Source organism: Manis javanica, chromosome 6, assembly GCF_040802235.1.
Source record: "Manis javanica isolate MJ-LG chromosome 6, MJ_LKY, whole genome shotgun sequence".
Taxonomy (NCBI): domain Eukaryota; kingdom Metazoa; phylum Chordata; class Mammalia; order Pholidota; family Manidae; genus Manis; species Manis javanica.
The window spans coordinates 136,576,501-136,590,461 of record NC_133161.1 but is presented as its reverse complement, the minus strand read 5'-3'; the positions used below and the strand labels follow the sequence as shown (position 1 = coordinate 136,590,461).

The window sequence follows — 13,961 nt, the reverse complement described above, 5'->3', positions numbered from 1 at the left end:
AGAACCTTCACAGACTCTTAGAATGAGAGGGAGAGGTGGCTAAAAGATAGCACAGATATTCCTACTAAATAAACATGCTGAGGAAACAGGCTTAGTAGAACCTGGGAGCTGACATCCGACATGTATGTCAAGTCTCCTTCCCTCCTCCTGGAAGCCTTCCATGACTTTCCACATCCAACTATTACCATCCACCTATGATTCCTTCAACTACCACCGCAAGATCTGTTGCTTACTCATGTGCTTTCCTACCTCAATGCTCCACGTGGATAGGTCTTTCATGAAAACAAGAGCCATGTAGTTGTCTTCTATGATGAGCATATTTAAGATGTTTATCAGATTCACCAATGATTGGTTGCCAGAGAAAAAAAATGGCTTTCAGACTGTGATAAGTGATAACATATAAGGGCTCTTTCTACCATGGAACCTGCTGGATTCCGCCCAGCACTCAGAGCACACACTCCCCTCAAACATACCCCGAGCTGAGCAGCCGTGAGAGCTCAAGAGGAGAGCACCTCAGTCCTTAGGTTATTTATGTTCACCCAAAGATTGAAAGGTTTTCTCTCTCCAACACCATTTCTCATCTTCAGAGATTTAAATATCCTGAAAAAGTTTTAGGGATGATCTGGGAGAAATTTCAGCACAACTGTCTCTAAAAGGAAAAAAACCCGAGATTGCAGTTATACTAAAGCCTCATACTGCTGGGTTTTCTAACCGTAGAGATGGAAGTGCCATGAAAGCGTGTACATATGCATTCTTCTCTGCAGCCATCTGAGAGGTCCATGCTCTTCCCTGGCAGCATTAATGTCCCTAGGCTACAGATGGGCTCCCTTTCCAGAGACATTGGTCAGTGTGACTCTGCTTATTTTCATTTTGATGCCATTCTTTCTCAGGCCAAGGTTTCATCTGCCCTCCAGAAACTTTAAAGAGAGCATCTGTCAGGATGTATAGTGAGACATCCAAGAACCTCCCAGAGTGCTAAGTGGTTCAGGCAGCGCCGGATGCAATGGGGCCAGATCAGAGTTCTGGAAGGACCCTCTGGGAGGGAACCTTTCCCACTGAGGGAGGGACGTGGGAGGGAGCCAGGGAGGAAAGAGGGAAGCTACCCAGCCTTTGTGAACCGGAGGGAGCCTTGGCTCCTGCTGCCCTTGCTAACAGGTCCTCTTCCCTGCAGACCCCACGCTGTGGACACAGGAGCACGTGCGGCAGTGGCTGGAGTGGGCGATAAAGGAGTATGGCTTGATGGAGATCGACACGTCCTTCTTCCAGAACATGGATGGCAAGGAACTGTGCAAAATGAGCAAGGAGGACTTCCTCCGAGCCACCTCCCTCTACAACACAGAAGTGCTGTTGTCACACCTCAGTTACCTCAGGGAAAGTAAGTGCCCTGTTTCTGGGATGCCAAACGCCCCTGGAACATTCCACCCAGGTCCCCAGTCTGAAGGGCCACTCCGAATGAAGACTGGTTTCCCATGGAGCCAGCCCCAGGAAAGGAAACCGGCTCCCCTGCGGTCGGCTTGGTGGGCAGGTGCTACAAGGGTGGCGCATTTGCGCCAGTAAAGTTGCCAGGGTCCCATCGGCTCCTGTAGATCCTGCAAGGGGACCAACCAGTCCTGGAGCACCAGGGGAAGTGAAATAGTGAATGGAGGAAACACAGGGAGCTGGGGCCTGTGGGGCCTGCCAGAGGCTCATCCCACTCTTGCCATGAGACCCCCTTTCCAGAAACTTCTCTGCTCTGTACCTATAAATAGATGCCTTGGATGGCATTTTCCCAAGCATTGATTTAAAGTTCCTATGGTAAACTCTAGATTCAGGGATAAAGGTTTTGAAAGTGTACACATTAACTGCCTCTTATCCTTGGGGGTCCCTCTGGCACCTGAGCCCCACCTTTACTGGCTGGTTCCCAAACACCCTCCCCAGCTAACCAGGGTGCAGGTTCTGCAGGTGGGTTAGAATCTGTTCCTAGTAGGGAGAGTTCTCCTGGTGCAGTGAGAAGGAGGTGAGCTTTGGAAAGGGAGAGGTTATGAAAGGTGTGCAGTCGTCCAAAGGATTTACCCAACACCAATTCACTAACACCCACCAAGCTTCCATCAGTTTGATATGAATTTCATTTGATGGGAAACATGCACAGACATAGGAACAGGATGCTTTCAGCCCGCTAATAACCTCAGCCCTAACTCTTCCAGAAATGCAGGCCAGGTGGGACGTCAATGACCCTAAGTATTGAGGGATTGTTCTGTGGCCAGAAAAGATTTTACTAAGATCTGGGACTTGAAGCTACAGGAAAACACATATGGACTCATTCTACCACGGAGCTTTCTAATAGTCAGCCCTGTCCAAAGATAGCCTGGCAGCCTCGGGATGCAGGGTTTGCTGTCATGGCCAAGGCTGCTGGGAATCTTGCAAGGCTTAAGCTTTGGGAAGAAAGAATTTGGTGATTGTAAAGTCCCTTCACTGCTGGGATCCTTGCACAGCACCTTTGAGCCACTTTGCCTGGTCTTCTGGGCTCCAGGGTGGCTATTTCTCACCCCCTTTCCCTTGTTTGCTGAGTCTTCAACTCGCCATCTCTGCAGCTGTCTGTCTCATCCTGCAATAGTGCACTGCATGGGGTGGGGGCAACTCACACTGGCTGCAAAAGAGAAATATTTTTAAAAAATGCCTTCAGAAGTTCCCACCCATGCCTCCAGTCACCCCTCCGAGGTATCTGGTAACCAGGGGGAGAATGGGGGTGATGCAGGGTGTGTTAACACCAGAGCAATTACCTCATGTCTGAGTCTTGCTGCAACATGAGGTCAGCTGGAGAAATAACCACTTCACAAAAGGGGGCAATTTTCCATCCAGTTTTTCTGAGCTTTGGAGAATTAGCATTTATAATGATCTGTATTTTGTAGCCTTCGAGTGTTTATAGATTTTTTTTTTTAAAGGGATCTTTTCTCAGAGCTCTGCAACGATGCTGGCTAAGCAGGGCAGGGGTGGAAGCAGGCACACAAAAGCTGGGCATGAGGAGAGACTGGCAAAGCAAAGACCCTGACCGATTCTGCCCTTCTGCTTCTCCCGGCATCATATGGCAGGAGGTCCAGGAAGCACTGGCCCCTGTTCTTTCTTTGTGGGAAAAGAGAGGGACAGAAGGAGTGCAGACAGCATGCTCAGAACACTTAGAGGGCCCAATGATTTTGGGTTCCATGGCAGATGCCCTCGTTGGAGGAGTGATGGAGCACATTCTCACTTGGTTTGGGGGGAACCCACCCATGCCGCCACCCCACCCCCAGGCCCTACTTTTTGGCAGGTCTGTAACAACCCAAGTTCCCACTAGGACTTCCTATCACAGAAGAACCCAAGCCATAGTCTTTCACGTAAGTCTAGCAGCTGCTCAAAAGGCCCAGGAATTGGGGAAGGTAGTCACTGGTGACCATGAAGGAGGAGAGTGGACAATAAGAGGAAAAGGAGTCAGCATGTGGAGAAGTGGAGGTCTGCAAGTTTGGTATTTTGGGGGTAAAGGTAGGAGGCCAAGAGAAAGTGTGGATTGCTTCTCCTTTCCTTCTTTCTTTTTAAGACTATTTGTAGACGTTAAGGAAGATGCCCCAAAGCAATACAAATAGGAAGTTTCCAGGAAGGAGCTTATTAGGGGAACAGATTTCCAGAGTTGAGAGGGGATGGAACAAAATACACACATGATACCATGTTGAGTGAAACAGCTAAATAAACAGCTGTCTGCATTGATATGAAAACCACGTCTGCCTGCAAAAGCAAAAATTAAAATACATAGTATTGTTAGTAGTCTAGAGGCCTTTTGAGGAACCTAGACTTAAAATGATCTGCCATCGTGGAAAAAAACTTCTGAGTCATGCTTCTTTTTAACTGGTGTCTACCTTCAGGTTCTAGCCTCTGGGACCCTGTGGCATTGGGTGGCGGTTGGCCTGCTAAGAGGCCTGCCAGAGGTCACAGGCCTGGTGACTGTCTGCTCTCTGGATTGCTGGGAACTCCCTAGTGCCAACCAGCATAGCTTCAAACACTTTACTGTTTTTCCAGACTTACTTCCAACGGATGTTTTGTGCTTAGGCAGGGTGGCCAGTGATTTGGGAAAAGAGGCTGGGGCAGCTGAGTTGAGGCAAGGGGAAGGGGTGCTAGTTTCTCATGCTTTGTCATCTGTCCTTTTGTTGAGGAGTGGGGGCGGGCTTCAAAGATGTCCACTTTGGCACGAGGTGGAAGGAAAAGAGCTGAGCTCCTTAGCACAGATGGAGGAAGGATATCAAGCTAAGGAAAGCCAGTAGGTGAGAGTCGGAGGCCTTCTAACTTAGCTGTAAGTCACAACGCTCCAGACCGGTTGGAGAAGCACCGAAGTGTCTGATCTCTTTGGACTTCAGAAGCAGAAAGGAAGCCTTGCAGGGTAAGAAGTTCTGCATCAAAAACACAGTTTCACTTAAGGTGCTTGAGTATTTATGCTGCTTGTCTGGGAGGCGAGCTATACTTTAAAATGTTAAATACCAAATTTTAAACTTAAAACGGTGTCTTCCAGGGCAGAAAGGAAAACAGCAATGTCCTGGCTGCTCTCTGCCCTGTCTGATGGATGGTCGGGCATGCTAGGATTCATCTGGCCTGCCTGGATGTGCTTGTTTTCCATGCTTTGGTTTTTCAGTTATTGCAGACCAAGTGGCTGTCCCCTGTGCTGTCACCCTGCAACACCATCCACACTCGGAATGCCGGCGGGGCGCCGAGGGTGGGAACAAGGGAGGATGCCCACAGGTCTTGTGACCATTCCGGAGCCACCTGGGGAAACCAGGGCTCAGGCCTGCACCTCCCGACCCCCCCAACCCCCGCACCCCCGGGTCATTCACTTCACATGGACAGGATGCCCCCTTGTGGACAGCACGTGCACAACTATTTATAATCCCCATTTTAAAGCCAAAGTAACTGAGGCCTGGAGTGCTTCAGAAATGGGCTAAAAGAGATGCAGCCCGTGGAGCACAACCTGGGACCTCAGACCTGGGCCCCGTAAGTTCCAGTTTGCAGCCACTTGCTCCACACCATTTTCTGTTTCTTTCTTTTTTTTTTTTACCAAGAGATAAATGCTTTCTGAAAACTTTCCAGGGACCTCCTGGAATGAGGCAGATTAAGCCAAGCCTATCACCCAGCTACCCTGTCCTTCTCTCTGCCCGGCGTGCCCCCCACACTGGACCTGGCTCGGCCCCATCAGTATCTTTGTCAGGCACACCCTGTTTAGCAGAGGCCATATTTATGGTCGGCAGGCTGCGGGAAATGAGATTGGGCGTCACAAGGCAAGACTGGGCCGGACCTCAGAGGAAGCCAGGGCTCTCCGCAACTGGCAGTTCGGACTCAGGGCCACTGGGGGGAGTTTGGGGTTTCTGGGAGCCCCGAACGTCCTGCGGCAGGAGGCCAGAGGCAGAAGGAAAAGGTGTCTTCTTTCGTTTTACAAAAAGCTCTATTCTGTACAGACACCTGTGTCTGAGCTGTGAAAAATACGAAGAAACTGTGTTTTTAAATAGTGGCAGCACAAGAGAATGAAATATGTTGTGTGACAGGGAGACCACAGAGAAGGTATCTATCTTGATTCCGATTTTTAATTTAAGCCTAATGGAAAACACATTTTGCAGTTTGTGGCCTCCTCCCGGCAGCCTCAGCTGGCTGGGCAGAGGTGATGGGTCCCGTCAATTAAGCCCATTGAAGTATTACCCCTCCCAGGCCCCAGTGGGGCCAGTAAAGGAGAACAGGACTCACGCAGAACAAAAGACCAGATTTCCCTGGACTCAGTCATCAGCCAGGCCTGTTGTTTAGCGGGCAGAGCCTTATTCCCTCCTGCCTGCCACCTCCCCACCTACACTTCAGCCAGAGCCATTGACGGCGGCAGGGAGAGAAAAGGGAGGCCCACATTCAATAGGCTGCTGGGAGGCAGGAGACAAAGGCTTTGGCACCAGGACGCCAGTTGGCTGTCTGCTCCAGGTGTCCCACATGAAGAGCAGGTTAGGTTGGAGAAGGAGAGCTGAAGAAAGGCTCATTGTTAGGGGCTACCCCACACCTGCAAGCTTCACCCTGGTCATTTCCATCTTGTATGGTATCCACTGATGGACGGACTCAAAAATGGAAAATCATTTGTTCCTAATGCTTTCCGTTTGGGAAGGCCATTGCATTCTGAGCAGCGGCCACTTCATGCTTTTCTGGGCCCCACGTGAATACATACACCTCTATGCCTGCACACGTGCGTAAATAAACAAGCAAACCAATGTTTTAGTTGAACTGTACCATACAGAGATGTGCGAAACTCACAAATGCACAAGCTGAAGAATGGTCACAAAGTGACCCCCCCCTTCTTGTCTAAGCACACCCAGCTCAAGTGTCAGCATAGGGGCCCCCTGATGCCCACTCTCCATCACCACTCCTTCCTCCCCAAAGGTGACCACTGTCTGGATTTCCAACAGCATAGGTGAGTTTTGTCTGTTTCTTAGATTTAGCCTGGAGGCTTTGGGGTCTGATGGACTGAGAGCAGGTTTTGTAGATAGGTCAGAATGGGAATCCTGTCTCCTGGGCTTTCTAGCTGTGTGATCCTGGGCAGATTACTTGACTTCTCTGAATGTCAATTTTCTCATCCACGAAGGGGGGATAATGTGATCCTGGCTTTATGGGCTGGTGTTAGGATTAAGTGAGAGAATAGATATAAGTGATCTGGCACACTGTAAGTGTCCCCAGAGGGCTGGCTTCCCTCTTCCCCAACACAACCTGTTCACTCTGACAAAATAGTGTCAGGAGAGGCTAGAGCTCATGAGTGAGGTGGCCCCCACAAAAAGCAGAAGGAGCCCCAAAACAGGAGAAAGAAACCCAGAGCCACAGAGTAGGGGGCCAGGACCCAGGGAGGGACTTCTTGCATGAGACAAAGTTCCCTCAAGAAAAGGTGCACTGCGCTACCCTCTGTAGCCTGAAGAGCGAGTCAAATAAAAATCAGGGAAGAGGAGGGATTGTGGGTCCCTTAGGAGGGAGGCCAGATGCTCCTCACCAGCCCCCGCTAGGGGAAGGCAGCCTCTTCTTCGAGGAGTGAAACTTGAACCAGGAACAGTCTTCAAGACAAAATCCTTTTCCTAGGTTACCATGAAATATGTATTTCATGCAAGCTTTGCAGAGGTCAAACAATCCTTTCTCTTGGCTTTCTGGGAGTTTCCTGTGGAATTCATGTATGCCCAAAGAAGAACTTTCACCAACGGGGGAAATTTAATAAATGTGGTTTATCTAAGCTTCGTGCTCTTAGCTAAATCTGCACTAATGACTCAGGCAGTTTGCTCCACTGAGACCATCATTTTTCTTTATTTGCTCCAGCCGTGAGGTTTCAGCCTAAGGGAGAGAATGTCGGGGACAGAGAGGCAGACATTCTTGGTCTCACTCCTGAGACCTTTTTCTATTCCCTTGGACCGTTCAGTTCCATTTCTTAACCTCCTTCCAGTCATGGAGGATTATTTCTTCTTGCAGCAGAACCCATTCATAACTCCCATTCCAGAGGACAAGATGAATGCTCAGCAAGCTCTTTTATAAAGAGTTTATTGTTTATACCTGTGGTGTCTGTGGGGAGGAGGGATATAAAAATATTAATGACAATAGCTGGTATTTCTTGAACAATTCTTATGAGCCAAGGTCTGTGCTAAGCACTTTACAGGGATTAATTTATTTAATCCTCACAACAGCCATGTTAGGTAGGTGTCAATATTAACCCATTGTATATATGAGGAGCTTCTGGCTTTGAGAGATTAGGTAAATTGATGGAGGTCACAAAGCTCAGAAGTGATAAGAGGCAGGTCTAATTTTAAACTCTCATCTGTATAACAACTGTATCAAAATGAGGTTGTCCCAGCCCCTGTCCTTGACATATTTGCAAGTGGAATAACCAAATGCATCTGGTCTTGGAGATTACATGCATGTGACTGTCTCGTTTCTAAATGGTATACCCACATCCACACTTTGGCATACAGTGATCTCATACCACCTCCGGGCTGCCTCTTTCTAGTCGGGAATTGTTTCAGAGCTAGAAGTCCCAGTCACCCATGCCAGAAGTCATAGGTGCTGGGCAGTTGGGTGATTCTTCCATAATTCTGTCCCTCAGCATGTGGCCTGGAAGGACACAGTTTCTCTGGGGCACACCAGCAAACGCCCACAGCTGGGGGAGGCCACAGCTCCATTCCTGTATCCCTGCCATGACTTGAGACCAAAAATAGGGTGCCTGACAGCCTGCTCCCTGGCACCCAAGTCAGTCCACTCATCCACAGGGAGGAGGGGAAACGATTGTTTTGATAGACTTTCTTAGCCTCAAACACCTATGTCAGGCTTGTTATGTCCTTTGTAGAAACAGATCCCAGCCCGGCTCTTGATAACACATCAGTGTCCCCAGGAAACTCTCAAAGGGAATTGCAAAAATGCCTACATTTTACAAAATAGAACTCCTGAATTTGTGTACAACTGAGAAATCTAGTTCTAGGAAAGAAGGGAGAATATTCTTTGCATGCAACAATGACCAAAAAGCTATCATCCCTTTAAAATGCCTCGACTAGCTTTTTTACATCTACATCTGGTTAAGAGTAGTTACACATGCAAGTTTAGTTTTGAAAGGTTGTACAGCAGCACTCTGGGATGACTGAGAATTCAACGGGTTATGCCTCAGGGTTAGTTGTGTTCCCTCAGATATGCACAAAGGGAGGCAAGAGTTCCCCACATCCCCAGCACCAGCTGGACATCCAAGCACCTTGGCCACCAGAACAGGACCTGTATGTGAACCCAAAGGATATCATCTCAGGAAGGAACTGTACCAGCTTCTCCTCTGCAGTGTGGTAACCCACCAGCTACAGGCCAAATCTGGCCAACTCTGGCCCACGGACAAAACAAAGCAAAAACAAAGAAGAATGTGCAACAGAGACTGTATTTAGCCCGCAAAGCCTAAAATATTTACTATCCAGTCTTTATGGAAAAAGTTTCCCAGTCCCTGTGGTTGTTCAGCCCTTCATTCCTCTGATGAAGAAATCAGGTCTAGACCCATAAAGTCACTTGCCCGTGGTCCCACGGGGAGGTCACAGCAGAAGCAGCAGCGGTCGGGTGCTCTGATCCCCAGTCCTGTGTTCCTGCCACGGCATGGTGTGGCCTCCCAAGAACTTCAGAGTCATAAATGTGGCTGCTGGGCAGCCACAAGCATTCTGTCCTAACTTCCTCTGACCCTAACTCCAGGAAGCCACTCCAGTCCCCCAAATGGATTATATTAACTTGTTATTTCTCTCAAGGAGAACTCCGGCCCTCTTCTCTCCCCGTCTCTTCTGCTCTCTCTCCCTCATACCCTACTCACTTTATCTCCTACTCTTGATCTCAGAAGAATGTCATGGTTATAACCCACTTTTTCGTTGCCTTTCAGGTTCACTGTTGGCCTATAATACAACCTCCCACACAGACCAGTCCTCACGACTGAGTGTCAAAGAAGGTGAGTCTGTTCTCTCATGTGTGTGGGATTTTCCCCAGTACCCGGCATGTCACAGCTCCATATTATTAAGATTGGCGTGGGGGACTTTGGGTCTACACCCCAACTTTCTTATCCCACTCAGCTTTTTCTAGAATGCAAGACAAGAAGCCAAAGCTTATCCCATTTTCTATGGGATAAAAAATATCCCGTATGTCCAGGTTTTAAAATATCCTGTAATAATACCATAAAGCTATGACTTGAAGTTGTGACTCCATAAAAGAGAACATGTTGCTTTAGGATGAAATAGATCCTGCTCACTTTCAAAACTGAAGGCTGGAGTTTTTTCTGTTGGAGATAATGAAATGAAGATTTCGAAGATTCTGGCAATGTTGCAGTTTTAAGGGATTTATTTATTTTTTCCCTAACGAATTTCAGCAATGCCAACTCATTTTTAAAGTGGAGATTTGGGGATTTGTCTAGTTGATTTAGTCAGAGAGAGAGAAAACAATCTCAGCAAATGATTTTTGCCACTGAGGATTTGGGCAAACATTAAGATAGCATTTCTTAGAATCTCAAATATGAAACATGAAGATTTATTGCTCCAGATTCTGTGCTAGATTCTAGGCCTTTAAACAAGTGAATGAGTCACAGTACCTAGATGAAGGGGGGAAAATGTGAGTGAAAAAGATCTGTCCAAGGTGAAAGAAAAATTTCATGGAAGAGGGACATTTTGAGTGGGAGCTTACAGAATGAATAGGAGTGTGGCAGGCATTATTTCTTCCTTAGCTGTCTCTCCTTTGCTACTTTTTCTTTAATGCACACCTGCTGTAATACAGAATGAATGAAGGCAGGAGTTTTCATAGCACAGTGTAATATATTTCAGAGAAACATAAACCTCTTCTTAAAGGAAGAGTCTTAGAGACCATTTGTTTCAAAATCCTCCTGGGTTGTAGAGGAAACAGACCCAAAGAGCCTGGGTGTCTTGGCCAAGGTCATACTTTTAATCACATAGGACTTCATGATTCCTGTGAACAATTTATAATTGGATGATGTCCAGGAAATATAGTGCATGAAATACATAACAATGAATCTGTCTTTAAGCATTTATGTTTTTCATTTGCTTCCTTCTTCTCTGCCCCACGCTGGGTCATTCCTATTTATGCTACTGTTTTCCTTTCTAAATCAGATTTATTGGACTCTGCCATGAAAACTAGAGTTAAATTGACTCATTCTACAGTCCAAGCCGTAGTTTACTTGGTGACCTATTTAACATCATGTTGGAGAGGTCTGTAAGAAAGAAAACTTAGCATAGAGACAAACACCTTACATTGGAGGTCAGGGTGCCGTTGGCTTACATTGAGGAAATCACTTCATGCCCTGAACTTGAGTTTTTTGTCAAAGGGGCTGAACTAAATCATTAAGAGTCAAGCCCTGACTTGGCTTCTAAACCCAGCTCTTAGCTTCTTAAGAGGTGACCTGGAGCCTCAGGTGAGGCCCAGGTCTTCATTCAAGGCCACTCTGCTTTGATCTGGTTTACTTATCAAACTGAATGTTATTTGCAGATAGGGATCTACTTATTGGAAGGAGGGAAGAGAGAGAAAGAGGATGACAGAAGGGAGGGAGGGAGAAAGGGAAGCATTCCTGGAAAGTTCCTCCAGTTCTACATGCTGACAAGGCCAGAATTAACCAGGGAAGCTCTGGGCAGAGCCCATGAGACCATCTCTGATATTGGGTTTAAAATACAGATGTTTGTTGAGAAGCAAGCCTGTCTGAGTTGAGCTGCATTGTAAGCACTCACCACTCCTCCAGGGCCCTAGCTCTCCTCTCCTGGCAATACTGCATCTCATCCTTTGGTCCTTTTGTGTCCAGGAGGGCATCTGTGCTGCCCTGGCTTATTCAGGCTTAGTGTAGGAGCAGCTCACTCTCGTGGGCAGCAGCCCCTCTTCCTAAATGAATTCACTGTAGTATCCAGGCGAATGCACGCCACCGGGACGTCGTTCAGGTGGTGCTGGGGCATTTATCTCCCCATATCGGCCCTGGCCTCTAGAGATGATTAAGTCTGTGCTTTGCAGGTGCATCCTTTGTCCCCAGTAAAGCTTTCCACTTGAGCTCTCTTGCTGCTCTGTCGCCTCCCCCCATGTGAGGTGGTCTGAATCTGTCTGGCATGCACAAAACAGAGTACATTAGCAAGACAAAGCTAACTGGGCTTTCTCCCTCCTTTTCACCCTCCTCCCCACCTCTCTCTGTTCTTCAGCTTTTGACTAATAGCTATCTTTATTTCTTGAAATATTAAATGGAAAAATAAAGAGAGGACATAATACAACCATGGCTCCATCTTGTTTGAATAACAAACACAGCCCCAAACAAACCAGAGTTTATCGAGAGCACCAGCTCTGTGTGTGCTTGTGTGTGTGTGTGTGTGTGTGTGTGTGTGTGTGTGTTTGTGTGTGCACACGAGTGTGTGCACACACTTCACAAAGTTCAGGTGCTGGCATCAAGCACAAAGAAGAGAAGTTGAGGAGATGGTGTCTATAAAAGCTTCCTTCCCTGCACTTACCAAATTAGAACATCTTTTTACTTTAAAAGGGCATAATCACACTTCCAGCTTGTCTCTTGAAAATGACTGTACTCTCCAAGGGTTATTTGTGCCCAGGAAGTAAGGCGGGATCTTAAAAATTAGTTTGTAACAGTCTTTAAGCCCCTTTAAATTAAATATTCTGTGGTCACGGATTGGACCCTGCTAGAACAGTTGTGCGCCCTCTCTCTCTAGTTATCAAGTCTAGTGCACTTCCCAAAACAAACAAGGGTGGAAGCACTTGTCACCCATTTCCACAGCAGCCGTCACTGTGCCTCTGCGGGGTTTGGTGATACAGCAGACGTTTGCGCAGTTTGCCGCTGTCTTGAGCTTGACCACATCCCTGAGAGGCAAACGTGATCCTGCACGGTTACTCCGATCACGTCCATGTGTGGAGAGAGAAGGGGAGGCCCGGCAATACGAAGGGGCTGATGAGTGGCTCACCGCGCTTCCACAGCGGAGCGAGGCCCCAGACCCAGGTCACGGGTGCAAAGCCCCTTGGTTCAGATGGTCTCCCTGGCAAACACCAGCTTTCCCTTCTAGTTGAATTTTTGTGAAAATGATACCTGGCTTCCATGTAGTTTGGGCAAAGATTTGAACATTTTCTATTATTTTTCTCTGCCCTAGAAATGTTTCCCACTCTCATCACCATCTACATCCCTGCACTAGCCTCCGATCCCAAAGATGAATTCATATACAACCCCTACGGAAATAACCCTAGTCCCATGACCCATAGTCCTACCTGCCCCTCATCCAAACTACCCCAGGACTAAACATCTTCTCGATCTGTCTCTGGGCCTAATTACCCCTAGTGCTAACCTACCCACTAGTCCTAACAGCCCCCTAGTACTAACTAGCTCTAGTTGTATCTCTAGTCCTAACTACCCCCAGTCCCAGGACCCCTAGTCTTAACTACCTATACCTAGTCCTATCTACCCCCAGTTCTAAGTACCTAGTCCTAAGTACCCCAGTCCTAACTATGCCCTAGTCCTAACTACCCCTAGTCCCAACTACTCCTAGTTCTAACTGCCCCTAGTCCCAACGACCCCTAAAAGCCTTTCATTAATATTAATGTCCTAGGATAAATATTGTTTGAGGACCCTGAGCAGGCAAATTCAGAGAGACAGAGTAAGAGGGGAAATGGGGAGTTACTGTTTCAGGGGACAGTTTCCGTTTGGAAAGATGAACGGGTTCTGACAGTGATGGCTGCACAATCTCTATACTCTTAATGCCCCCAAAATGTACACTGAAAAATGATCACAGTGGTAAATTCTGTGTTGCATGCTGTACCACAATGAAAAATGCAAAACTAAAAATAAAAAATACTTTTAAATACTGGTGCCCAGGCCCCAAACATAACCAATTAATTCATACTCTCTAAGAGTGATATGTGGATGTTGGAAATTTTTTAAAAAATCTTCAGGTTATTCTTAAAATCTGCAGCCAAATGGAAAAGCCCTCTTGAACAGAGCAGATACAAACTACTAGAAAGAGGAAGATGAGACCCATCTCAGAGCCAGGCTAGGTTTTCTACGAGAAGCACTGTGTTGTTGATCTTGACATTTCCTGGCACCACATCAGCCTAGAAAAGGACAACAGGACCTGGCAGACTGATAAAGGTGTAGGTTGAGCGAAAGGGCCAAATGTCTATGATTAGTTCTCTTTCATCATTTTCCTTGATGATGCTGTGATCATCGCTGATCTGACAACTTTGGTGTATCACTTTGCATCTCAGAAATTCCATCTTATATGTCCTCAGTTCATGTACCTGAAAAGTAGATAGTGTTGGTAACTTGATTTTGTGGGGAAGACCCTGGGTTCTAGAAGTTAAGTAGCCTTTCCAAGTCATAGGAGTCCTGGAGCCAGGGCCGCTGTCTCCATCCACACCTCCTTCTTCACCCTCCACACTTGGGGGGAGCACATCTGCCCTGGGCGCAGGTTGAAGCTCCA

The 13,961-nt window shown here is 47.3% G+C and overlaps 1 protein-coding gene across 4 annotated transcripts in view; it reads left to right on the top strand.

Annotated features, from left to right (window-relative positions):
• The window catches only part of FLI1 (Fli-1 proto-oncogene, ETS transcription factor), a 112,598-nt gene that overhangs the window by 72,562 nt on the left and 26,075 nt on the right, over positions 1-13,961 (top strand). For all 4 annotated transcript variants that reach the window (XM_017679079.3, XM_037000829.2, XM_037000828.2 and 1 more), the window contains 2 exons: positions 1,172-1,375; positions 9,392-9,457. In XM_017679079.3, the coding sequence (XP_017534568.1) occupies positions 1,172-1,375; positions 9,392-9,457 (270 nt within the window). The remainder of the gene's footprint in view (positions 1-1,171; positions 1,376-9,391; positions 9,458-13,961) is intronic.